This window comes from Manacus candei, unplaced genomic scaffold (genome assembly GCF_025592945.1).
Source record: "Manacus candei isolate 608988 ecotype Guabito, Panama unplaced genomic scaffold, ASM2559294v1 h1tg000007l, whole genome shotgun sequence".
Lineage (NCBI taxonomy): Eukaryota > Metazoa > Chordata > Aves > Passeriformes > Pipridae > Manacus > Manacus candei.
In genome coordinates, this window is record NW_026138055.1 from 8,713,940 (window position 1) to 8,741,327 (window position 27,388).

The window sequence follows — 27,388 nt, forward strand, 5'->3', positions numbered from 1 at the left end:
GGGGGCTGTGCAATTAAAGCTGCACGTTGAGTTGTTGTCCGATTGGATTTATTTTACAATTAACTGCAATTATTTGGCTCCAAAGAACGTCCCTGGGATAACACACTGTCAGGTTTAAATACTTCATCTCCCACTGCTGCAGCCCACCCCCCTCCTCAGCTTCCCAAAACTCCGCTCTGTGCTTTCCATGAAGGCTCACAGGGAAAAGCTGCGGAGCACAGAGGGATAGGAAAGCTGGAGAGGGATCCAGCTTCCATTGGCACATCTGGGATCACAGGCCTGCTTTGCTGTGAAGCCAGGGAAAGTCACCTGAAGAGGAAAGAGCTCCTGCTCAGGGGTTTGATCCTGATAACCCCAATTTTGGGCTTGGTGGGGTATTTTTGCAGTGAAATAGGGAATATCCAAAGGTGTGGTCACGGAACTGTAGAATTGTTTAGGTTGGAAAAGCCCTCTAAGATCAAGTCCAACCATCCCCAGCACTGCCAAGGCCACCACTGACCCATGTCCCCAAGTGCCACATCCATAGGGATTTTAAATCCCTCCAGGGATGGAGACTCCACCACTACCCTGGGAAGTTCATTCCAATGCCTGACAGCCCTTTCCATGAAGGAATTGTTCCTAATATCCAACCTAAACCTCTCCTGGTGCAACTTGAGGCCATTCCCTCTCATCCTGTCCCTTGTTCCTTGGGAGCAGAGTGCGACCCCCCCCATCTCCCCCTTCCTATCAGGGAGCTGTGGAGAGGGAAAAGGTCCCCCCTGATCCCTCTTTTCTCCAGGCTGAGCCCCCCCAGCTCCCTCAGCCACTTCTGCTGCCCCAGCCCCTTCCCCAGCTCCATTCCCTTCCCTGGACATGCTCCAGTCCCTCCATGTCTCTCTTGCCATGAGGGGCCCAGAAGTGCCCCCAGACTGGAGGTGCCCCAGCAGTGTCAGCACGTGCCAAGTGTGATGTTCCAACATGTGCCATGGTTCCTTATCAATGCTCTTTCAAGTTGCTGCTGGATGAACATCACAAACCTCCTCTCACCTGGCAAATCTTCTTCCCTTCCCTAATCTCCCAGGGCAGCTGTTCCATTGGCAAGTGCCTCCTAACAGCTCCAAGACCTCTGGATGGAAAAAGCCCATTCCAGGATTTTCAAAGGTCGCTCCCACACAAGGGGAATGTTCCCCTTTCAGATTCAAAGTCACAAATCCTGACAAGTTTCACCCAACACCTGATAGAGCAGCACCAGTGAAGTTGTGAAATAGGAGTGTGGGATGGATAAGGATGAGACCCAGGAGCTCCAGGCTGGAGAAGCCCAGCTTTGTATCACTTAACACAGGAAAAAATACCAGGCTTTTATCAGCCCCCCCATTTCCATCCCTGATCGATTATAAACTGAACCCAAGGGGAAGCTTTTTCCCACTGTCTCCACAGCATCCCTTCTGCAGCTCCCTGTCTCCACCCAATCCAGGTGCCTGAGCTCTCTCCAGCCAGGATCCAGCAGCGTGTTCTAATGAAATGGGGACACCTGCCCTGCCCTGTCTGCACGAAAACCACTTTGTTGTACCCGGTAAGTCACAGAGATGCCATCTGTGACCAGCCCTCACTGGTGAGAACACGCAGAGACAGGAGGAGGGCAGGGCAGCAGCTTTTAACTCCACTCAAAAGGTGGAGTGTTACTGCCTGCAGCTCAGGGATGAGGGATTCAAACCACTTGTGGGTAACAAAAACTTCCCAGCCGGCTCAGGAATGGATGTGGGCACTGCCAGCGAGCCTGGGAACAGATCCCACCCTTCGGAACCCAGCTCAGACCCCTGGGATTCAGCAGGACTTTGGTTCAGATCCCACAGCATCCTGGAGACACACAGAGCCTGAGGAGCCCATCAGATTAAAGTGACCAGTGTTCCCATCTCCTGGGTCTGTTTTGGGAATCACAGGGAAGCTGGCACTGCACCAGGCAGGACAGAGCTGCACAAGGGACTGCCTGGGAGACCCTGGCCTTATTTTGGCAAAAATATTCAGCTTCCCCGCCTGCAGGATCAGTGGAGCACTCAGAGATGTGTCAGAAGATGTGTCAGGCCAGGTTCAACCTCGGTACCTTGTTATGCTTGGAAAAGCCACAGGAGAGCCTGGAACAGGCACAGGAGAGCCTGAAGAACCACTCACAGACTGCAACTCCCCAACCTCCTTTAAACAAACAAGCAAACCCCCCAAACTCCTGCAGCGTTAAAGCCCAGACCTCCCTCAGCCTGTCACTCCTCAGACTCCAGCAGGCAACTCCTGCAGTTCTGATTTCCCTGGGAAAGGCACGTTGCCAGTCCCTGGGCCGTGCTGACAGGGCTGGCAGCAAATGGCCTGGGAGCTCAGGGACAGATCTGAGAAGGGCTGTCACATCCCATCTGCCAGACAGGGGGATGGAAAAGCCAGGAAGGCGGTTCGGGAGCACCCCTGAGGTCTCCTCCCCTGGCCAAGCCATCAGCTGCTGTGCAATCCCAGCATGGATGGGGAGGAAACACGGAAACACAGCAACATCCATCCCAGAGACAGGGAAATGTGCAGCACAGAGGCAGAGAAGAAGAAAATGCTGGAAAGCCAAGGGCTGCGGTCCCGGGGGATTATTGGGAATACCTTGCTGCTGCTCACTGAGTGAGGCAGGGCTTATCTTTCCACACTTTGCTCCTTGGCCTCCAGCCCAGCTGCTTTAATTAACAGAGGCTTTGGTGGTGCAAATCCTCTGGATTGTTGTGCAATTACCTCTCCAGCAGGTTCCTCCTCGGGATCTGTCAAATGGGAGGGATTTCCACTGCAGAGGGAAAATAAAGCACCTGGCAGAGCAGGTGCCATTCTCTGTGAATTTGTTAAGATTGGTGCATCCCAGGGTTTGGAATGTGTCACAAACCCATCAGTTAAGACTGGTGCATCCCAGGGTTTGGAACGTGTCACAAACACATCACACCCAACGGGGCAGTGCAGCATTTCAAAGCTGCTCTGACCCACCCCACAAGAGCTTCAGTTCAGGCATTAATACCTGGGGGCTGAGGGCATCCAAATGAACATTATATCCCAGCCAAGGGAGGCAGGAATTGGAGGCAGACTGTTAACTCGCTGAGCAGCTACTAAAAAAGCTGGAATATAAACCTGGATACTGGCAGAGCCATCAAGTTTGCAGGTGGGTCATTTTTTTGATGGGAAGAGGACAGAGGATTTATTAATGTTTATGTGGCTGGGAGCAGCAGCCATAAAGCTCTCAGGCACACAAACTCACTCTTGGCTTCCAGGTTTATTCCAGACTGGAAGCTTTCCGGGGACCTCCTAGATGAGAAGGCAGAGATCTCACTGGAAAAGTTCTGGATGAACTGAAAACAGCTTTCTGTCTGTCCTCAAACCCACTACTACCTAGAGATGAGAGCTACTTATGTAATGTTGGAATAAAAGAACTAAGAAATCCATATCACGATCCTCTAATTGGAATTTTATCCCTGTCGTCCCTGTTGTTCCAGCAGAGCACAGCTCCTTCTCCTTCGGTGTGGCTGAGCCAGATCATGACAAAAACCAGGACACAAGTCCCAGATGGATTTCTGAGGAATTCCCTTTGCTCCTAGGCTTCAGTTTCTGGATCCTAATGGCTGGATCCCTTGGCTGAATCCTGCTTCCCCTGATCCCTGTCTCACATCACCCCATCATCTCCCACCCAGAGGAGCAGAGGACAACCATCCCCATGCCATGTTCTTCAAAGCCTGGCTTATATCCCAAGGTTTTTAATACTTGGTTAAACAAAATCCAGGAGAAAAAAAATGCTTTCACCAAGAGGCAGGGAATACATTCCTGCCAAACATGTGGCTGGGAGGAATCCAGACCACCAGACCCACCTCCCACAACCCACAGGATGGGCTGGGAACTGAGGAGCAGCATGTGTTAGAAATTACACACTTCACATAAATGAGGGATAATTAAAAACAATTCCTGCTATAAATTTCTGATAAAATCAACCTAATTAATAGCAGTGTTTTGAAATCAAATTGCTTTGTCACCTGCACTCAGAGCCAGAGGAAAATGAGCCTTATTGGAAAGAATTATCCAACTCAGAGCTGTTCTGAGGCTTTTCTTGCTCCCCCTCAGCTCTTTTTTTGTCCCAGTAAAACATGGGGCTGTCCCTTGCTGCAGAGATAAGCCAGGCTTTCAGCAGCCAGGCTTTGGCAGCTCAGAGATCAAAGCCATGATTAGCCCTTCCACATCCAGGTTGGAAACTGAATCTCTCCACCCAAAATGCTTTCAGAGTTCAGTGTCAAGAACAAAACCCATTTCCCTTCCCTACAGGAACCTGGAACCCCCTCAGAGTTCAATCCAGATAAGCATTCAGAAACTCGAAGGCTTTGCTGAACTATTTGGATCTGGAAGTGTTATCTGGGAAGCCTTAGAGCAGCTTCAACAGATTTCCCATCTTCCTGCTGCTCATAAATCTGGGAATAAGAGAAAACAGCATTTCTGGGAGCTAATAAGGAGATGTGCAAGTGGGTGCTTTAGTGACCAGGTCAGGTTTTATCACTAAGCACAGTTTGATTCCACGAAATGGAAGGAAAAGCATCCATCAGTTGGATAAGGGAGAGCAGCATCTGCTTCCTCAGCAGATCCAGGAAGGTCCTCTGGGGAAAAGGGGTAAGGGACTGTCCAGGGGGTGACCAATACAACCTAAAAATGAAGTGGTGGACAGGTAGGGGTAGTTTTGAGAGTCAACTCAAGGGTAGAGAATGAATATTTTGAGGTGAAGATGATGTTATATCAGTAGTGGTCATACAAGGAAAATTTTGGGAGTAAACTTGGGGTAATCTGTGGCAGAGAGAAGGAACATCTTGAGGCAATCAGTGGAGGGCAGGTTGGGAAATTTTGGGGGGAACCACCTCATGTAATCCCCATGGTAGAGAATGAGTATTTTGAAGTAAAAATGAGGGAGGTGGACAGGGAAAATTCTGTGGGTAGAATCTGAGGTAATTCCTAGGGGAGAGAATGAACATTCTGAAGTAAATGAGGCAATCAGTGGAGGGCAGGTTGGGAAAATTTTGAGGGGAAACACTTGATCTAATCCCCATGGTAGAGAATGAATATTGTGAGGTAAAAATGAGGTACTCAGTGGTGGCCAGGTAGGGAAAGTTTTGAGGATAATCTTGAGGTAAAGAATGAACATTTTTAGTATGAACAGCAACTGATACTGTTCCCAGCCCTCTGGAAAACCTGGGAGTAAGTCACCCCCTTCTACCTGAGAGCTGCAATGTCTTTGCTGATCAACCCACAGGTATCTGTGAGATACATCAAACACAAAGGAACAAGCAGTGATTAAAACCTCCCTCTGGCTTCTCATCTCTTTCTCCAACCTCATATCCAAGAGGTACCTTCCTCTTCACAACCTTCTCATGCCCCTCTTTGATGTCCCAATGCCACAGGGTCCCTCCTGTTCCAGCAATCACAGACTTTTTTCACCCCAAATATCTCACAAAGCCAAGTTCTGGTGACTCCAGCTCACTCCTTCCCTCCTGTGCCAGGGGAACCATCCCTTCCTTGTGGCACAGCACCAAGTTATGGCTCCTCTGGAAGACAAGGCTGCCTCCAAAAATGAGGCAGCCTGCCCAGAATGCACAACCAAGTGGTTTTACACAGCAAAACCACCCCACCAGGACACATAAAAGCATGGGAAGAAAGGAAACACGGATACCCAGGCTCTGGGATTTTATCAGGAGAAGGGTGTAGCTTTGCAGTGAAAGGGATGTCAGCACGTGATTCCATAAGAACCAAGGAAGAGCTGCAATAACAAAGTCACAGAGAACAAAAGGAAGGTAAAAACCAAAGGAAAAAAAGAGAGGAAATGCATCCACACTCTCAGCTCCCCCTATGCTTGTGGAATAATTTGGGGACATTACAACTCTGTTGTTATTTAAACAGGACAGGATACAGACCCTAAAAGTAGAAAGAATCCAGCCCTGGACAAACAGTGTGGTGTTTTGCTGCTGCCTCAGGTGCCAAGTCCTGTCGTGTGATTTCTGTCCCCCAGCAGTTGTGCCAGAGCTGCTTGAGAGTGTTTGAGATGCCCTGACAGATTTTGTGGTGATGGGGGTGGTTTTTGTGCTTCAACACGGGGGACTGGTCCCTGTGACACCTCCAAGCTCTCATGTGTGACAAACCCCACCCAGTGATGTCCACAGCAGCGTGCCAGGATGCTTCCCTGCCTTGTTTTCCTTCCCAGTGCCCCAAACACTCCTTCCTTCTGGTCACCGACCCCATTTGCCGCATCCTGAGCCGAGGGAATTCCGAGAGCTGAGGCTGCAGCAACGTTTTGTCTGTGGAGAAGCCATTAAAAACCAGCATATGGCACAGGAGAGAATTAAGGGCTGGGTTTAGGCAATAGCAGGGAGGATTGTGAGGGTGCTGGAGTTAATATTCCCAGTGCAAATCCCCGAGGAGCCGGCACTGCTTGTTACATTATCATCCCACGTTCACGCACGGCTGCACCTCTGCTTAGGCCCTGCAGTGACAAGCATCTGGATTTTAGGATTTCAGGTAAACTAAGCAGAGGATTTGTTCCTTCCTCTCCTGCTGCACAGCAGGAAAAATACATCTTGAGATGGCAAAACCGGCAGGGATGTGGGAACTCACGGGCAGCTCCGGCTCCGCCGGCAGCAGGTGGTGCTGCGAACCCGACGGCAGCACCAGGCACTTGTGTGTGACACCTCCTGCCCTGTAAAACTGCTCCCATGGAGAAATGGAACTCCTAAACCTGGGATGCGCTCCTGGGAACGCTGGTGCAGCGGGTGGGACCCGCTCAACCCACGGATCTCTTGTGTGAAGTGACTCAGTGCTAAGGAACAAGGGGATCTCCTCGGCTGATTTGCTGAACTGCTCCTTCTGGAAGCAAAGCTGGAGCTTCCCCACTCCCACGTGCAACCCTGGACCTGAAAGTTTGGTTTGGGTTCCCCCTGATTTTGTACACAAGGCTGTGAATTCCCCACAGGGAGAAGTGGGAACTCCCAGTGTAAAGCTGTGACTCACCAAAGAGCTTCTGCAGGTGAGCTGGTCCAGAAAAGCACAAGTCACCAAGGGAGGGTTTGGGAGATGCTGAATTACCTGGTTGAGCCCAGACCCTGAGCTGGTATTTATGCAAAGCTCCCAGGAGGGAAAAGGATGCATTGGAATGGTGCTGTGGTCAGCACAGAGGGTTTTATTCCCTTTTTTAACTCATGGCCAGGGTGAGGATTTCACCCTGGATCACACCCACCACTCCAGTTTATCTCGAGCTCCTTGTGACTGCTGCTGCTCTTATCAGAAAACCAAGCCTGGAGATCCAGCTCCTTGTTGAAGGACAAGCAGAGAAGGTCTAGGTCACAGCCTGACCAGGTTCTGCCCTTCTCTTATCCAGAACCACCACCTGGGGATCCTGCTGTGCTCCTGAAAATGGAGATACCAAAGCACCTTGGAGTGTTTGTGCTGGGCAGGACGTGAAAATCTGAGGCACCTGCCCTGCAGAGCCAGCTCAGCCACTGCCCCAACAGCAGGGAAAGTCAGGACAGCATTCCCTCCTCAGCCTGCTCCCGATGAATAAAGGGCATTTCAAGGGATCCCGTGGCATCCAAACAGCTCTGCAGACCCAGCAATGCTTCTGGATTAGACATTTTCCAAAGATTATTCCTCTTTAAACAAGCAGCTGAACTGAATGAGCTCCCTGAGCCGGCCACCAGGTCGGCAGGAAAGGACATCACACCACTACTGGACTGGCTGCAGAGATCAAAGCCAGCCCCTTACTCTGGGACAAAGCTGGAGGGAAGGATTAGTCACTGCCACAGCCACAGGAGCTGCTGCTGGCACTGAACCCGGCCAAAATCCTCAGGAATGCTGCAGCACACACACACCACCTCAGGAATGGCTCCAGCACACACACTCCACCTCATCCTGAGGAAGGAGAAAGGAAACTCCAGCCACGAGAGAGGGACCTGCACTCACCTGGGAGAGAAAGGAGCTGGAAGTTCAGGCTGTCACTCAGAATGTGAGCAGAGGTTGTGAAAATACTGGTTTGGGATAAATAAGGTTTAGCCCCAAATCACAGAATGGTTTGGGTTGGAAGGGACCTTAAAGATCATCTCATTCCACAGCCCTGCCATGGGCAGGGACACCTTCCACTAGCCCAGGTTGATCCAACACCAATCCAACCTGGTCTTGGACACTTCCAGGAATGAGGCAGCCACAACTTCTCTGGGAATTCCAGTCCAGCCCCTCACCACCCTCACAGTAAAGAATTCCCTCCCAGTATCCTGCCCTCTGGCAGTGGGAAGCCATTCCCTGTATCCTGTCCCTCCACCCCTTTTCCCAAGTCCCTCTCCAGCTCTCCTGGAGCCCCTCTAGGCACTGGAAGGGGTTGAACACCTCCAGCTCTCTCAGAGATGTTCCAGCCCTGTGATCAACTTAGTGGCCTCCACTGGACTCATTTAAATACATTAAAAACAAACTCCCTTCAGGTAACTCTGGCTGTTCAACCTCAACTCATTTTTTTTAGGCTCTTAAGATTAAAAGTAGAGCAGAAACAGGCAAAGCACAGCAGGATCTGAATCTTCCTGGGTGCATCTGAATTCCACCTCTGGGGACTGGATCTGTGGCTGCCTCAGTGTTTCTGTTTCATTTGTTTCCCTTTGCTTTTACTCATGTGGATGAAAATGCTGTGGAGGAGTTGCAGAGGAACAGGTGAGGTTCCTCCTGTCACTGCTGGTTAGAAATCCTGAGCACAGCGAGGCTGGAAGGGGAGGCTGGAAGCCTCCATCCCAAAATTGAGCCAGACCTTCTCCTTAATGACTCCTGCTTTGCTCTGCTGCCAGAAACCTTTCCAAGATTAATGCATGTGCAAGGAGAAACAGCCGAACTCACTCCGACCCCGCCGCAGCCTTCCCAGCTGTTCAGAGCAGCGTTTCATCCAAACCCCTTCCCCCTTTTCTTCCCCACAAACGTGGAAAAGCAGCAGCAGTCGCTGGTGAGGGGTGAGCAGCACCATTGCAGCATCCACAGCACTGGGATGGACAGGGGGGTGTTTGTTACTCAAACAAGGCTTCTCGTTCCCAACCTTTGCTTTTTGCCGCAACGGGTTTTTACAGCTCAGCAGCTTTGGCACAAAGGCACTTCAAAAGTGAGGGTAACAGACCTACAGCTGTTCCAGGGGCAGCCCTGAGTGGTTACACCAACTTCACATCAGGTTATATTTGCACAGTCCCCTCAGGTTGGGTAGAGGGCCAGAATGTTTGATCAGACCCCTGTGAGGCTTAGGAATCTCGCTGATTTTATAGTAAATTATGCCATCACAGGAAATCTGTATTTAAGTAAAAGTTTTTCCAAAGATCAGATATGTTCTGCAGCCCTGTTTGTCTCATTAGCCATGAAAGACTTGAAGGCAGCTTTGAGCTCTGCTCTTGATTAACTCCCAGCCCACCAGGGAAAAGGAACCACGTAACCTGCTCTGGAGGACCAAACCAGAGCCAAGCAACTGAAGTTCCAAGGAACTGATCAATAAATAAGGTCAAGCCATGCAGTGAGGCTGCAGGAGGAAGCTCAACTCTCCCTTAGGGAATTCTGCCAGCCCAGAGCAACACAGTTGGAATGTAGTTCAATGTCCCACCAAGGAACTCTGGAGCTCTTGTCACCAGCAGCCCCCGGGTGGGACTCAGGACTCTATTCTGCTTCCAAAGGTTCTTTCAGCCCTAGATGTGCTGTTCACTTTGTTTGTCTCATTTGGCTGGGATTTTCATGGAATCATGGAATGGTTTGGGTTGGAAGGGACCTTAAAGATTATCTCATCCCACCCCCTGCCAGAGGCAGGGACACCTTCCACTAGCCCAGGTGGTTCCAAGTCCAGCCTGGCCTTGGACACTTCCAGCAATCCAGGGGCAGCCACAGCTTCTCTGGGCAACCCGTGCCAGGGCATCACCACCCTCCCAGCCAGGAATTCCTTCCCAATCTCCCATCTATCCCTGCCCTCTGCCAGTGGGAAGCCATTCCCCCTAGTCCTGTCCCTTCAGGCCTTGTCCCAAGTCCCTCTCTCCAGCTCTCCTGGAGTCCCTTTAGGCTCTGGAAGGGGCTCCAAGCTCTCCCTGGAGCCTCCTCCTCTCCAGGTGAACCCTCCCCAGCTCTCCCAGCCTGTTTCCAGAGCAGAGGGGCTCCAGCCCTTGGAGCATCTCCAGGGCCTCCTCTGGACTCACTCCAGCAGCTCCTCATCCTTCTGCTGTTGGATTTTCACCAATAACCTTCTGGCTCCAGGTGCTTTGATCATGGATCATGCTGGCACATGTGCTGCTGTTGTGCTGCTCCTGGGAGTCAGAGGTGCCTGGACACACTTCAATCACAAGGAGGGGCCCCCAAATCTGACCCCATTCCCTTCTCTTCCCCCCAAAGCTCTGTGCTTTGGGGCCTGATCACAGGACAATTCCCTGCATCCCAGTGTTACTGAAACATCTTTCAGCACTGCTCCCAGATCTGAGAGAATTGGATATTCCCCATCAAAAGGCGTTTTTTTTTCCCCATAAGGAAATCAGATCCACAGCTCTGCAGGTTCTTTTGACATTGGCTTGTCTTTCTTCCAACCCCACGTCCCCACCTGCCTCTTCCCTTGGCCAGTACATCCTACATCTCAGCTCCCCAAGTTCTTGTGCCCTTTTCCACGGCAGATCTTAGGATTTGATGCTGCCTGATGAAAGCCAGGTAAGTTTTCCACCATTCCTGCACCAAACCATCCATGTAGATGAATACAACATGGGTTAAACATCCAGCCTGGAGACAGATTCAGCAACAAGCACAGGAGTGGGATGGATGCCGGGAGGCGGTGCAGGGTTAATCTTTCCCTGTGAGAGATCCCTTCGGCTCTTAAAAAAACTGGGATTCAGAAAAATGGGAAGAAAGCAGACATGATCACACCTTGAGAAAGGACACTGCAGAAGCCCTCTGTGCTCCAGCCATTCCCTGGCACTTGGCCACGAGCACAGTGTTACCATCCAACATCCCCAGGCAGACACAGGACAATTCCCTCCCCTGGAACCGAACATTCCCCACGGCACATCCCCCAGAGCACACGGACCCCTCAAAGGCAACAGCAGCTCCTATGTCCAAGTCCCCAAAAAGCCACTGGGGCTCCAACACAACAGATGAGAGCAAGGCACAAAAAGCCATTATCCTCCATCAACAGAAACATCTTTTTTCTTCACAAATAACACCCATCAGCGACTCCAAGGAGAACAATCCGCACTCCGAAGGAGGACGCAGTTTTCCGGCGGACACAACGCAAAGATTCCGTGGAATTCAGACCTTCAAGGGGACTAATGTGGAAGATTATTTCCCAATTATCCAAGCAATTTTCTCTCCTCATTGTCCCTGGACTATAAGGGTTCTTAAATGCGAGCAGAAGGATTTATTCATCCCAATAATAATAAAAGGAAATATTAAATCAATGAATCTCTTTGCACGCAGCATAAAGCTCACGTTGCTGTTAAGCCCAGTGGTGTCCTGTCACATAAACCACACGCAGTTTGCCTGCTTAAGTGCCATCTCCCTCTTTTATTTTTCCTTTCCCTAATTTGTGAGGCATTATCCTTCCATTTGTCCTCCAAACACGGCCGGATTCAGCCCACACAGTGGGCTCAGTGGCTCTGTGTCTGTGCTTTAGTGGAGATTTATATTTAATATTGATTGTTAACAATGGCCAGGCAGGAAGTTATGCAGGGACAACACAGAAGTCCTAAAATTAATACATAAATAATAATTTAAGAATTAACCCCTTACAAACTCGATGTGTGAGTAGTTGGGTGTGAAAATGAACGTTGGGTTTTGAAGGTGTCGCTTCTTCAGCTTGGCTGGGGAAAAAAATAACCAACCCAAACCCATGGAAAACTCAGCTACAACCTTTGGAGCATGGAAGTTCTGGCAGCCACGTTGGCCTCGCCTTGTAATTCCTTCCCTGCCATCCCTTGTAATATAAAGTGAGAGATGAGTTCTGAGGTCTTCGCAGTCGACACGGATTCAGTGGGTCCCTCTTTTGTTTTGATAAAAAATTCATCTGGTGAAGTGCAGAAACAGTTACTACTTAGGTATTTATAAGGTGTCAACGGTCCTCACAGCGAGGAACTTGAGGAAAGATTTCCAATGAGCAGGAATCCCCGGCTTTTAGCCTTGAGATTCACACTGGGCTCCACTCAAGCAATTCCTGTTCCAGGAGTGCCAAACACCTGGAACTTCTCGTTTTTCTCCAGCACCCAGATGAGGTTCAGACACCTCCAACCATCCCACAGGACCGAAGCTGAGCTGATACACTACAGAAGAGCCACTTCAACACACAAACCCCACCAGGGAACAAGACCAGCACAGCTCCATCTGCCTTACCATGATTGGGACGCCGATGTCCGGCCACAGGAGATCCTCGGAGGGAAGCTTGGGAGAGTTCCACACCACCACCACCTTATTTAAGTAGGGGAGACCATTGAGCCTTTCCAGGGAGTTCATCAGCACCTCCTCCCGCTCGTAAGTCAACATCACCACCGTGAACTGCTCCCGGGGCACGTTGCCACCCAGAGCAGCCTGGAACTCCTTCCCAGAGCCACCCGCTCCTCCACCGATCGGCCGAAACCCAGTCCCGGACCCCAGAAACTTTGCTTCTGAGGGTAAAACAGGGTCAAAGGGAGTGTAGGGGAAGAGGTGGAAAGGCCCCGGAGCAGAGTTCCAATTCCTGTAGATATCCATCGCGGTGAGGGTGAAGTTGCGGAGATATTTGGGGGATGCATAGGGGGGTTCTGTCTCCACAGGCCCCAAGTCCAGGTCACCGTTGTCGGCCATGTTGGGGTCTGTACCAGCAGCTTTGCCAGAGCGGTGGGGGATCTCCACGGCGGGTTCTTCTCGGATGGGAGCGGCCGGGATTTGGATTCGAGTCCTTATGACGGCTAAGACCGTGCTGAAGACGTTGTCCGAGGTGGAGAAGTAGGTCTCCCACAGGAAGCGGCCCTGCCTCCTCATGGCAAGGAGATCGTTGTCAGAAATGCTTCTCAGAAGGAAGTGCACTTCTGTGATACGTGGCTTTGGTATGATTAAGGCTGCCTCGTTCCACCGGATCACGTCATTGTAGGGAAGCTGGACCTGCTCTCCAAGAACCACCGGGATGGCTCCAACTTCCAGAGCCTCAAACAGTCTCATGGTGCACCCGGCGGAGATCACCAAACGGGTGTCCCCGGGGGTGATGATCAGTGCAAAAGTAGAAAGCTTCAGTAGCTCTAGTCTGTCGTCCCTTTCTCCACACAGAGCCCACTCAGTGGGCAGACTCGCCTTGGGCTGGTTCTTACACGTGAACTCCACCAGAACGAAGTCCAGCTTGCTGTCCTGGACGGCCTTCAGGGTGGTGATGATCCGGTCGTCGTAGTCAGCCGGGGCGTTGCCTTCGATCTCCTCCTCGAAAGAGCGAACCTCCTGCAGGCTGGACCTCAGAGACTCGATCTTCTCCCCCTGGAAACTGAACAGGTATTTACGCTTGACCGGCACCTGGGGCGGGATTTCCAGGAAGTTGGGTTCGGACATGGCGTGGACCAGGGGCGACACCACGATGTCGAAGCCCGGGCGATACTGCGCGTCGTAGAAGGTGGACTGGGCGACCATGGCGCGCCCCGTGCTGATGTTGTAGAGGAAGTTCTGAGTCTCCGATTTCCTCGACAAGTTGATGATGAGATGGTTGTGTCCATCAGTCCTCCAATATGGCAAAGAGTGCAACTGTTGCTCTAGTTCAGTAGGTTTTGGCATTACGGGCTCTTGCATCTCCCCCGCTAAAACTATGTACACACAAGCAATATTTGCATTTTCAGTAACATAAACATTAGTTCTGACGGTCGCCTCAAAGGCTTGTTTAATTAAAGGGTCCAAGGAGCTACCAAAGGGGTAATCGTCACTGTTGTAGACGTAGACTGGGAAGCCAGATGTCAAGGGGCAGCGTGAGTAGTCGAAGCAGTTGTGCAGCCTGCAGTTCCTGCTGGATTTTGGCAGGGGGAAGGTCACATCATCCTTGTCGGGCAGCAGCCGGATGGGCAGGGAGAGCTTGGGCTGGTTCTGCGCCATCAGCTCCTTGTAGGAGTGCTCGGTCTGGCTGATGACGTTCTTCAGCTGCAGTAGGTCCTGCTTGGCATTTTCAATGCTCTTCTTGCAGGCCTCGATCTTGAGGTTGAGCTTGGCGATCTCGCTGTTGAGCTCCTGCCGCTTGGCCTCCAGCTGGAGCAGCTCCTCGCTGACCGACTCGCGGATGCGGCACAGGTCCTGCACGTGCTTCACCTCGCACAGTTCATTGCCGGTCCGGGGCCCGAAGATGCGCTTGCCGGCGTCGTCCGCGTCGTCGATGGTGGTCAGGTAGTAGTGGGCGATGAGGGGGAAGAAGACAAGGATGATGAAGAGGGTGAAGCTGAGCCAGGTGAGCCGGATCCGACTGGACCACCTCAACACCCAGGGCTGGCCTCCGTTCCCCACTCCCCCATTCCGCAACATCGTATATCCAGTCATGAGTTCCAGAGTCGCCGCGCGCCCAATCACGTCGGATCAGTAGCCATAACCAAAAGAGTTTGTATAGCGAGTCTCCTGGATAAAACTGTTATTGTGCCTGCTCAGCGAGAAGCCAATGGAAGGGGAATTTCATCTTCTTGCCGTGCCAACGGCTCTTCCACGGTCGTTTTGCTGCAGGCGCAACTTTTGATCCCGTCGGAGCCGGTCATTGACCTTCTCACCCACCCCCAGCCCACCCTTTCAGCGGGCAACCTTTGCCAGGAGGGTCACGGCGTTGTCATGGCGATCCAAAGTCCCAGCTGGCAGAAGGAAAACACGGTGGGACGGAGCCAAACTCTACCGCTGCTCCCGACATCCTGCATTACCGTCCCATGAACACGCACCAGTCATGGTGGAGAAGGAGCCAGGAGAGACTCGTAGGAACGTCAGTCTCTGTCATCGCTGCTGCGGGGATGACGCTCTGCCATTCCTGCAGGAGAACAACCACCCGGTCAGGCAATGCAAACAAAGTGACCCAAAACATCGTCAAGATTTAAAAGCAGCTGCTCTGTCTCAAAAGAACAACCTTTGTACATGGTCAACACCTCTGGGGTTAACACCAGAACACCTGAGGAGGTGATGGGATCCATCAGATGTGCCTTTCTCCAGGCACTCTGCCCTTCATTAGGGTCGCTTCCTTCACTGCCAGCCCACAACCACCCCAGCCCTGGACCTGGATCCCTGTTTCTGCCCCTGTCCTGCCGTGTAGCTCCACAGAAGCTGCTCAACACCTGCAAGGCCCTGTCTCCTCACGTAGGAAACGGAGACATTAACACACACCTGCCGTCCCTGCCCGCCCTGCTGGGATCCCGGGACGCGGCAGCGCCGGGAATTTGTACTGCACAGCTGAGTGTAATCACCATTGTTCTGCTCCAGTGACTAGAGCTGATGAGGAATTTTTAGATGAAGTGTTTTGCTTTCATTTCCTGCTGGAAAATTTTGATTCATTGCAGGAGGAAGTTTAAAGGGAACGCTCTGGTTGTTGGTTGTGATTAACTCTGCTGGCTGTGGATGAGGGGGTTCCTGGGCAACACTGGAAGAGTCCACACTGCACATCGAAGCAAAGGTGCTGAATTCAGCATCTGCTGGGTATCCTGTCACCCAGGTGGTATCAGCTTGGAAAACTCTGCTCTGGTACTGAGTGCCTACCTAGCACAGGCATAAAAAATCAAGGACATGGCACAGGTCCCTGGAGAGGGAGTTTTCACAAGGGCATGTGGAGGGAACGGCCTTAAACTGAAGGAGATTGGGTTTAGATGAGATGTTAGGAAGGAATTGTTGGCTGTGAGGGTGGGGAGGCCCTGGCACAGGTTGCCCAGAGCAGCTGTGGCTGACCCTGGATCCCTGGAAGTGTCCAAGGCCAGGCTGGACGGGGCTTGGAGCAACCTGGGATAGCAGAAGGTGTCAGGGCTGGAATGAGCTGGTCTTTAAGGTCCCTTTTCACACTGGATCCATGAGGACACCTGGAAAAGAGAAGGCTCCAGGGAGACCTTGGAGCTTCTTACAGAGCCTAAAGGGGCTCCAAGAATGCTGGAGAGGGACCTTGGACAAGGACCTGGAGGAACAGGACAAGGGGGAATGGCTTCCCACTGCCAGAGGGCAGGTTTAGATGGGATACTGGGAAGGAATTGTTTGGCTGTGAGGGTGGGGAGGCCCAGGTTGCCCAGAGAAGCCGTGGCTGCCCCTGGATCCCTGGAAGTGTCCAAGGCCAGGCTGGACACGGTTTGGAGCAACTCTGGATAGCGGAAGGTGTCCCTGCCTGTGGCAGGGGGGTGGAACAGGATGACCTTTAAGGTCCCTTCCCACCCAAACCATTGATTCTCTGGAATCCAGCTCCGAGCTCTAGCCCTGGGCCAACAGATTCAAATCTAGGTCACATCAATCTTCTGCCACTAGAAACTCTCCCTTCCTTTTTACTGGCATCCTCCAAGACACTGAAGTTTCTGGGATATTCTTCCACACACTGGACTTGCCACGTCACTGATGAATTCAGTGCTGGGCTCCTGCACGGCCTCAAGAGGAGCTTTTTCATTTCCACTTCAATTTTTAATTAGAGGAAAGTCATCCACGCCGGTGACGGTCATTTCTCACTAAATCTATTTAATGCCCCTCTCAGCTCCTCATCAAGAATTAGCAGAAAGGAAGCAAATCTCAGCTGAAAGATCTGGAAACGGGCCAAAGTAAAAAAAAAAAGTTCACCTTAAAGGAGCAGGGAGAAGTCAGGAGGAATTTTCAGCACAGTACTCGAGTGTCGGGGAAAATACATGGAAAATTTGATTTTAACCAGGAAAAATTGTTGTGGAAGGGGGAATATGTGGAGTAATAAAGCACAGTTCTTAGGGCTATTGCTACATGGCCGTTTGTTGGCAGTAATTTAACACCCCATGATTAAAGGGGATTTCCACCCCCTGCCAACGTGACCCAAAATTGAGCAGCACAGCAGAATGGACGCTTCAAACTGAGGCAGATTTGAAAATCGTGGCATTGGCAAACAGCACTGCTGTAAGTCTTGGAAAGCTGGGAGGATAAAGAGGCTAAAAAGTCAGCAAAAGGCTAAATCAGCTTTCTTGGATCTTGGCAGGGCTTGGGGGAGGCTCCAGCCTCCGGGATCAGCTCCGGGACCGCTGGTCCATGGCAGCAGGGTTTGAGCAGGAGCCACTGCACAACCCAGGCAACTGAAGGCAAAAATAATAATAATACTAATTAAAAAAGGCTTTTAAAGTCTATTTCCCTTTCTTTCCCCCCCCCCTTTTTAAGCTCTCTGCAGCAAGTGGAGCTCGTGCTGTGTGTCTGTGTGTGCCAGTCGGGCATTCTCTGCTATTTCCACCTGCTCTCCCGGGGGCTGCAAAGATCCTGGAATTGCCACCAGTTTTCTGCAAACAGCTGGCCAGGAGATGAGCTGCCCTATTAGTGCTTTTCCTGAGGGAAATGCCAGAGCACACACTCACTCGATCTAAAAATCAGCTTAACTTCAAGGCACAGGTGGGGAAAACAAGCCCTGCTGGTTATTTTTTGTTTGGGGGTGCCATGGGATAAGTGGGGCCAAACCCTGCAGGGTGTTGAGACAACAGAGAAATAAGGGAATCATAAATGTGGCCAAAAAAAGAATGAGAGGGCACATGGAGATGTTGCTGTGGGCTGGTCAGAGAGAGCTGCAGCTCCACAGGCAGTAAAGGAAGCCCCAGAAGGTGAGACTGCATCTAAATTTTATTCCTTTGTGGCCACTTTGGCCATTTATAAGCCATAAACAGTAATGAAATGGTAAACTGGACTCCCTAAAATGGCAACTGGGGTCCTTGGAAAGCTAAATCCATCACCCCACACGTGACCCTCAGCAGCTGCTCTGCCACCCAACCCTTCCAGTGGCTCCCCTGGTCCTTCCCTTCCTTGACACAGAACAAACTTTATCCTCTTGGCCTAAAAATGTGAGTTGTGAATTAAAAACATCCCTGTGCTCAGAAAGCTGAGGCTGACAAAGTGACTCTGCCATTCTCTTGGAAAACATCACATGGGAAAGACCAGAGGAGGCTGAGTAGGGATTTAAAATGCACCACGTGTGGCTTGGGATCGGTTAAAAGTATTGACTGTCACTATGAAATATGTGCTGGTGATAAAGTGAGTGCTTTAGACACACTCTTGGACTCTTCTTCATTATTAAGACTTTATTTCTCATCAACTCAACAGAGCCTGAGGTTGTAACACGCTGTCATTAGGACTTCAAAAGAAAAAAAGGCAAAGTAAAAAAACCGAATTCGTGGTTTTACCAAGAGAGACTTCAGTGTTGTGTTTAACAGCAACAAGCAGCATCAGGGAAAAAAGGCTGCTGATTTCTGTCATTCTCAAAAAGAAATCTGGGAGGAGGAGAAACAGGTTGGTTGCTGGGTTTTGCCAAGTACTATTTAGTTCTTTAATCCAGCCCAACACTGAAAACTCTTGTTGATGTTATGGCACGATTTCCCTGCCTGATGGAGCTAATTACACACACCAAAAAAAAAAAAAGGCAAGAAGAGCTCTTAGAAAATCAGGAGATCAATAATTACCAGAGACTCTTCCCAAATGCCAACCCGAGTGATTTCTCAGGCACAACAGGTTTGCTCTCCGCAGCTCCTTCTCCCAGGGAACGGGGCTGTGAAACTAAACTGCTGTTCCAGCACGTTGTCAAAGCTCAGGCTGCATTCCCAGCTTTCCCCAGCTCCACAGCAGGTGAAGTTATGGGAATACCCGAGGTTGTCCCTCATTTTGCATTTCTAGAACGTGCCAGGCTGGTCTGATCTGTGGGTGCTCGTGGAGTCGTTTCCCTGCAAATGTTCCAAGTCCTCTTGCAAACACCTGAGCAACAACTATTCCTCCCTGCTTGCACCTCCATTTATCCATCTCCTGATAGAATTAGGGAAATGCTGTTCCTTCCTCAGCACATTTGCAAGCAGAGCCTGGAAAATTTAAACTTGTGGTCTTTAAGGGCTTAGCAGAGCAATCCATAACCATCAGGCACAACGTGGAGCACAGGCTGCACTGTGGGGAGGAAAATCCACAGGGATCCCGCATCTGCTAAATCAGAGCTCCCAAACTCTCGTCTGCACACATTCATACCCATCCTTACTGCCTTTCCTTATGAAATGATGGCTCTGCAGTGCTACTGCTGCTGTGTCACCCCCACAAAGTCCTGCTTTGATGGCCTTTTCTGTGGAAAATGAACCCACCTGTGTCCCGCCGGCTCCCTCCTGACAAACGGAGAAGGACGTCAGGGAGTGTGTCAGTGGCTGCTGTGCTTTATCTCTCCAGGCTTGGATAGACAGTTTCTGCTGCCAAGTCTCTCTGACCAGCACTAGAAATGAAATCAAAGAAAGAAAATAAAAATACAGGCTATTCCCCCCCCTTTTCAGAACAGGTGTAATGGAAAAGAAACGAGCAGCAAACAGCCCTTCAGCAACGATAACTTTCTGCTTCCTAAAGCTCTCAAAGGAAAGGATTACACCCCAAATCTCCAACTGCTTTGGGAACAGGAGCAGTTGAACAAGGAGAATAAATCTATTAGGTGTGTGCTTTAAGGTACATTTGAGAGCAGCTCTTTGAAAGGAGCAGATGGAAAATTCACTCTGAAACGCTCCACATGCGGTAGCCTCGGGATTGTCACGAGGGATTTGTACCTTCTCCAGAGCTCAGGGGCCCAGAGAAATTCTCCCAGGCTGAGATCAACACACTGGTAAAAGGTCCTGTAATCTGTAAATTCTGGGGATAAACTGCATCCCCGGCTTTAGGGAGCTTTTATCTAAACCAAGCAACATTCACTGTGTTTGTAGCTCCACGCGAAGCCAAACCTGCTTCCAGCTGTGCTGCCCATCCCCGTGGGCACGTGTGGGATAAAGGGGTCCTGGACAAACATCCAAGAGCTCCTTCCTGTGCTTGCTCTGGCACGGCCTCTCTCCACCAACCAGAGGAAATCACGGACCCTCCAGGCCTCCCTCTCCCTCTTTCCACAGCAAAGCTGAACTCAAACTGCTCCAAGGCAGACAAGTGAAGAACTGCCACTGGCTCCCAGCTTTGTGTTCCCACCTGGGGCACAGGGACAGGATCCTGCTCCAGGAGATGCTCAGTATTGTAGTGAGAAGGTGCAGAAACTTCCCCCCCAGGTGCTCCCAGGTACCTGATGCTTTGCCCTGTCCTGCTCAGCTCAACCGAGTGCTCCATAAACATTCCTGTATTCTGATGGAATCCTGAACACCACAGGAAAACCACCTCCAGCTTTCAGAGAGCAGGTAATGGAGAAACAACCTGCCCAAGGTCACCCCAGATTGGGATTCACTCCACATCCAATTGTCCCGTCCCCAAGATCATCCATCTTCCCAGCCTGCCTTTTCCCAGCCCGTTCCCTCCTCCGGTGCCTTTCTGCTGTTTGCATAATGCATCCTGAAATCTACTTTACATATAGAGCTTTTAGTTCTTAAATTTATTATTTAGTGTTGTTTTCTGGTAATAAACCAGTCACAGTGTTTTATTTTTTTTTCCCCCCGGGCTGCACACGAGCACTTCTCTGCTCAGAGGAACATCCAGCTCACGAGCAAATCCATCTGTGTCCCGTGGGATTGGGCGGCAGAGAATCCTGGATTCCAAGTTCACTCCTCTCCTCCCCAAATCTCAGAGAAAGAGATCACAGGGCAGAGCTTTAGGAGCAGGCTGGGAAACCCAGCGTTGGGAGCGCTCACCACATTCCCAGTTCAGATGTTTTGGGATGCGGGAAGCAAACTGAGGATTCTCCATCGTGCAGCGGCGCGAGCTTTTAGACACTTCTAGAAGGGATAGATTGGGTGTGGGAGGTCTTTACCTTGAACTAATTAATGAACAAGAGCAGTCTTGAGGTAAAACCACAGCGAAGAGCCGGGTGCTCCACGTCACACCAGAGAAGCCTGGAGAGGTCAACTCCAGACAGGGCTGATTCCCCAAACGCTGACTCCATGAGACAGCTCAAGTCCTTGGAATTCTTTGTGGTTTCCAGGTTATTTTCCCCAAGGTAAAACCACAAACCTCTCTCATGTCCCTAAAACACCCTCGGTGCTGCTTCCGCGGCAGGAAATTACCCCATGGCAGGTTCGGGTTCCTGCCCTCTGACAGAAGCTGCAGGTCATAATTAAGCATAAATCTAAATTTTCTGCTGACCTGGAAAGGTTATAAGAAAAAGGAAATATTGCCTGAAGAGCACAGAAACACAAAGGGTGTTTAACAGCATCTCACTCAGCAGGGAGGGTCCCTGTGGAGAATGATCCATCTTTAGGGGTTTTATGGAAAGTTCGCCCATTTCCCACATGCAGGGAATGAACCAGTGCTGGAGAACGAACATCTCCATCAAGAGGCCTCTAACAAGCACAAAATCACATGGATGGTTTCTCATGGACCTCAGAGGCCAAGGAGGCAGGTCAGCAGTGAGTCCTGATGGGGAGTTTATATCCAAGGAAAGCCTACAGAAACAGGGAAGCCCCAGTTGCTACATCTGAGCGAGGTGCAGTGACACTCCATTCATCAATGCCACGTGGCCAAATGAACCATGTTAAACAACTCCAAGTGTGCCTTCCCTCCCTGTAACAGCTCCTTCACCTGCTCCCCCGGGTGTGTCTGTGCTGCTGTGTGTCCAACATCAGCTTTTCCTTCCCCTCTCTGGGATGTGTGGGATGGGCAGCCGCCCGCGGCCTCATTAACAGCTGACGGTCACCTGCACTTTTGGGAGAAGCTTCATCACAGTAAATGGGGCTGTTCTGCCTCAGACAAGGCCAATGGATCACCCCAAATAACTAAATTACCTGATGTGCTGTAATCACCCGTATTTATCCAGCAGGAAGGTTCTTATCCCACACAGTCCATTGCCAAGTAAGCTGGAAATGCAGATCACAGAATGGTTTGGGTTGGAAGGAACCTTAAAGTCATCTCATTCCATCCCCTGCCACAGGCAGGGACACCTTCCACTAGCCCAGGTTGCTCCAAGCCCTGTTCAATCTGGCCTTGGACACTTCCAGGGATTCAGGGGCAGCCACAGCTGCTCTGGGCAACCTGTGCCAGGGCCTCCCCACCCTCACAGCCAACAGTTCCTTCTCAGTCTCCCATCTCTCCCTGCCCTCTGCCAGTGGGAAGCCATTCCCCTTTGTCCTGTCCCTCTATCCCTTGTCCCAAGTCCCTCTCCAGCTCTCCTGGAGCCCCTTTAGGCTCTGGAAGGGGCTCCAAGGTCTCCCTGGATCCTTCTCTTCTCCAGGTGAACATCCCCAACTCTCCCAGCCTGGATCGAGAGCTCCAGCCCTCAGAGAATCTCTGTGTATCTAAGATCTCCCTCCTGTTCCAGGCACCCACAGACACCCAGAACTGGCACAACATGAAGCATCTGTGCTGTAAAACTGCTGCTGGCCAAGGCCCTGTGTCAGAGAAAGTCCCCACCTGAAACCAAGAGGTACCACAGGTACAGACCTGTCAGGTAAGAGCTCTGCCAGCTCAGGCAGTGCTATGAAATAAAGAAATAAAATATTATTGGATAATAAAAATGGATGTTTGGAAGAGATTCTTCCCTGTGAGGGTGGGGAGGCCCTGGCACAGGTTGCCCAGAGAAGCTGTGGCTGCCCCTGGATCCCTGGAAGTGTCCAAGGCCAGACTGGATGGGGCTTGGAGTAACCTGGAATAGTGGGAGTTGTCCCTGCCCATGGCAGGGGGGTGGAACAAGATGGTCTTTAAGGTCCTTTCCAATCCAAACCATTCTGGGATTCTATGAAAAGCCAACAAAGGTCCTGCAGGACCCTCGAAGTGCCCGGGTGAGGATGTGCCAGTGTGGACATGGACAAATACATCACCTCAAAACACACAGAGAGGACAAACCCCAGTGCCTGAGGTTTGTGGGAGTGTTTAATGAAGTCATTAAGCAGCAGAGGAGTGTATGATAGCAGATAAGCACCAGTAGAATCCATGGTAATTAAATTCCTACAAAGCGGCGCTGCCGCCCGGGTTTGGAACGCCGGATAATTTGACACACGCTGAGCGCTGTCTTGTCACCAATGCCCAGTGCTTTGCTTGCAGGATAGCAGAGAGAGAGACATAAAAAACAAAGCTCCTCTCAAGCTGCGTGGCTGGAAAAGACTAACAACACCCAGTCCTTGGAAAAGGCAGGATGGGAGACGGCAAATTCCACTCAGCACCCGTGCCCGGCACAGAGAGCTCTCCGACCGGAATGGGGAGGTGGAAACATTCCAAAATCACTGCAGGGCAGATGTAGCAATAACAGACCAGTTAGGAAGGGCAAAGTGACACTGCTCTGTTTATTGGAGGCCCTAGAGAGAGGTCAGGGAAAGGGATCTGAGGAACTTGGCCAGAGCTGGAGGTGAAGGAAGGAATTAACTATCCAGCTGCACGAGGTGGATTCAATCACCGAGCAAGATGAGATGGGCTTTGGAAAGCCACGGGTTATAAAAGTTAAGCTGAGGGTTAGACTGAGTCTGCCTGGAAATAAATTGATCCATTTAAGACCTACTCACCAGATTTTTAATGATGCAGCATGGACCAAGGGAGGCCTCTCCTCCATTCCCAAACCTGTGTCTGACACCTCCACGATGGCCACTTTTGGGAAATGCTTCGGGATCCTTCCATGTCAGAAGTGACTCTGCCAGCTCTCAGGGCTGGGAACTCAGGGATATTAGGAATAGCATGGCAGGGCTGTTTAGGGGCTGCAAACTTAATGAGCAAACACAGCACTTCTTTTGACCTCCAACATCACTTTTCAGGATAAAAGAGAGGTCTTAAAATAAAAAAAAAAAGCAGGAACAAAACGCCCCGACCAGTGGCACTGCCGCATGGAGCCTCTTCCTCAGCATCCCAGAGCAGATGTGCTGCACTCAAAATGTCTTTGTCTATTAAAACTGTGTCAGCTTCAGAGCCTCCAAAACTCCCTGTGGCATAAACAGAATTCCTAATGAACAGCTGCAGGATCCAGGAGTGGCCGCGTAAAACGCAGCTGCTGAGATCGTTCCCCTCTCTCACCACCTTTCTCCTCTGCTGCCCAAATCCCACTTTCCCCACTTTGAGACTCTCCCATCCTCTCTCTCCCACAGCTCTGCTGCTTCACTGTGTCTCCTGCACCCTCCACACACCTCCTGGTCCAACAGAGCCCTGGACCGCTCTCGTGCCACTCCGGTCTCTGCCAGAGTTTGTTCCCTGCTCACACCAAGGAACTGCAAAAGGGAGACATCAAGGAATAAAACATTATCTTCTAATTCCAGAGAACAAGAGCAATCCTCAGGGAAGGATTCAGCCTGAGTAAATTGACACCCTCCAGTAGATCTTCCAGCTCCAATGCCACCTTCCAGGCCAAGGCATCAACACACAACTCCTTGTGTGAGTTGGGTTGGTATTTTTTAAATCCTCCGCCTTTGAAACCCAAAACCAAGTCAGGCCTGGTCCAAAGGCGCTTCCCAGCTGCTTTCCTGAGCCTAATGGCGTCCTCTGAGCTAGCTGGAGAAACAGCTGGAATGATTATTTGGTCAGAAAAATGTCACCTGCTGGGTCAACGCAGCCCCCCCTCAAGTTCTGCTGGGAACAGCAGCACAAAGGAAGCCTGAATTCCTACTCTTTGATGCCTTCGGTCTTCAGCACCCCATAAAGAGCCTCAGTTCCCTATTTTCAGACCATTTATAGGGAGTTAATGCTTTGGTGAGCTCTATCCCTCTAATTTGAGTGCAAACAGCTGATGGATTCAATGGTTATTGGAAGACTAACGGACAAGCCCAGATGCCAAAGCCCTGCTTTATTAGGGCACTCTGACAACATTAAAGAGCATCTAATGCCAAGCAACAGTGTCTTTTTAAAGACATCTTTATGGACTGGTATCAAACACACAAGCCAGCTCAATACCTTGTGGCTTTGAGACAATCTGCCTGACACAACCATCCGAAGTCCAAATGCTTCAGCCACGAGTGGCCACACTGGTGCTATTCCTGAGCAGCTAAAACCAGGCAGGTTTCTGTACAGTTAATGGATTAACAGCTTCCCTGGATTGGCAGCAGGATGTGCAGGACAGAGCTGGTCTGTAGCTTTCAACAGCTCACATCACTGATGCACTTTCGTGGCCAGGAGGGAAAATTCCCAGAGAAACCACGTGCTGTGGATATCGTGGATACACTCCACTCCAGAGACTGTCCAGTCATCCTCAGCACTCAGTCCCACCTGCCTGCTCACAACAGGAGGTGGAGGGAATCCAAATGTTAGCAGAAGGGGCATGTTTGGGAAGGCTGGAGCTACTTTGGCTTAAAACCACTCCAGGCAGGAATCTCCCACACACAGCAGCTATTTTTGTGGGGAAGAGGGGCCAAGTGTCCTCAGAGTGGCTCAAAGATAGGCAGTGGGACACTGTGCCAGCACAAGGCTCCTGCAGATAGAGCAACTGCTTCCAATCCATCTTCCAGCCATCATCCCGAAGATCAGGCTGGTTCCAGCCCATGCCAGCTGCAGGGATCACATGGAGACAGGAGGTGCTGAGAGTTCCTAATGGATGAGGAAGCCACAAAAGCCTCTTCTGGCCACTCACATGGGTCACCATGGACAGAAGAGCAAGGCTCAGCATCTCCTGCTGTGCCACCTCCTAAGTGGCTCTGATCCCACAAAAACAGCCCGAGGGGCGGCACAGCTCTCTCCCTTTCAGAGGCTGGAGAGTGTGTGAGCCAACTATTGCCAGAGCAAACACCTGATGCCCAGCCAGGAAAAAGGGGGGGCACATTCCCAGGGGCTGGGAAAGCTGTGCTGGTGAGCACAGGGCTCTGAAGGGCTCAGTGACACAGCCACCAGCTCCACGCAGAGACACGAAGGCACCGGCCCGGAACCGAGTCAATTAAGACAGGCACAAAATTCACAACTCAATTTGACCACTGCACAGAATCCAATAAAAATAATAAGAAAAGCACCAGGATGGCTCTATCAGATCAACCCAATGATCCGTTCACCCCCAGCCCCTCGCTCCTGAGTGCTCCCTTCCAGCTGCTTTGGTGCAAAATAATCATAAATCACAGAGCAGCTTATTGGGAACAATTTGCCCCGAATCGTTAGTGAACAGGAGCTGGATGAGCCCTTGAAGAACAGAAGCTGTCCACCAAAATACTGGGTTTTTTTAAGCAATCAATCACAGACATTCTCAACTGTACGAAGTCTGAATTGTTAATAAAAAAGGGGGGGGGGGGGAATAATAGAAGGAAAACCACATCCAGCACTTGGTTTCACAGCTTCCTGCAGCAGCAAATTCCACAGGTGAGCTCTGCAAGCTGCCCAGAGAAGCTGTGGATGCCCCATCCCTGGAAGTGTCCAAGGCCAGGTTGGATGCAGCAACCAGGGCTAGTGGAAGGTGTCCCTGCCCATGGCAGGGGTTGAAACAGGATGAGCTTTAAGGTCCCTTCCCACCCAAACCATTTAATGGTTTTATGTTTCTAAGTGATTTTTTTCCCAGCTACAAATCCAAACCCTCCTAATCCCACACCTTTACAGTGGTGGGCACAACAGGATTCACACCCAACTCGCCACAGAGACCCAGAGGAACAACATTCCAAGAGCCACCTTCCCTTCCCTGAGCTGCCTGACACTCCCCCCTGGTGCAGGCTCCTCTCTGCACCAGGCACTATAAATCTTCCCAATCCTGGCAACCAGCAGTGCTGGCAGGGAAGCAGAAATACCAGGATCCCACTGCCAAGGGATAATTTCAGCACAAATCTGCACTTCTGCTATTGTCTCCCCCTTCCTGATGGACACCCTGGCTCTTCCTTTGTGGAGCAGCCCTCCCTCCCTTTTATCCAACCTCCTCTCCAACATCTTTGTTCCCTTTCCATTCCACTCATTTCCCAAATTTGTGCCTAGTTCCTTTTTTTTTTTTTTAATTGCTCTCAATATGTCACTCTACATTAGTCAACAGCAGAGTTATTTAAACGTGTCAATGCTGTTGCTTAGCAGATCTGACTGTGCTTTGCCATCCCAGCCTCCTTCAGAACCACGTGTCCCCCTCCCCAGAGCTCCCCAGCATGTCTGGATCACCGGGAAGTTTGAGGAAAATACAAGTAAGTCTGACTCTAAAGGCAGCCCACTGGGAAGCTTCAGTAGAGATTCTTAAAAACCAAAAAAAACCACCTCCAAAACCAACCTAGAAGAGGAATTCTGTCAAAAAAACCCCACCTGACTTTACTTCTCAGTTAGGAAGCAGCATCAGGTGCTGGTTTTTTTCCATTTCCTACCTTGTATCCGTGAGTTTCAACAGGAGCCCATCAAGTAAATGACCATCCAGAGCTTTGGAAAGAGTCCTAACAGGGAGCCAAGTATCAGCTTTCCC

At 50.8% G+C, this 27,388-nt stretch overlaps 1 protein-coding gene across 3 annotated transcripts in view; it reads right to left on the reverse strand.

Moving 5' to 3' along the window:
• Window positions 1–27,388, reverse strand: part of EXTL3 (exostosin like glycosyltransferase 3) — a 130,734-nt gene that overhangs the window by 11,739 nt on the left and 91,607 nt on the right. For 2 of the 3 annotated variants that reach the window (XM_051811988.1, XM_051811980.1), the window contains exons 4-5: window positions 19,263–19,387; window positions 12,376–14,992 (exon numbers count right to left, since the gene is read on the reverse strand). In XM_051811988.1, the coding sequence (XP_051667948.1) occupies window positions 12,376–14,523 (2,148 nt within the window). In that variant the 5' untranslated portion in view covers window positions 14,524–14,992; window positions 19,263–19,387. Of the gene's footprint in view, window positions 1–12,375; window positions 14,993–19,262; window positions 19,388–27,293; window positions 27,364–27,388 lie in introns of those variants that run through there. The other variant, XM_051811998.1, reaches the window with a different exon arrangement.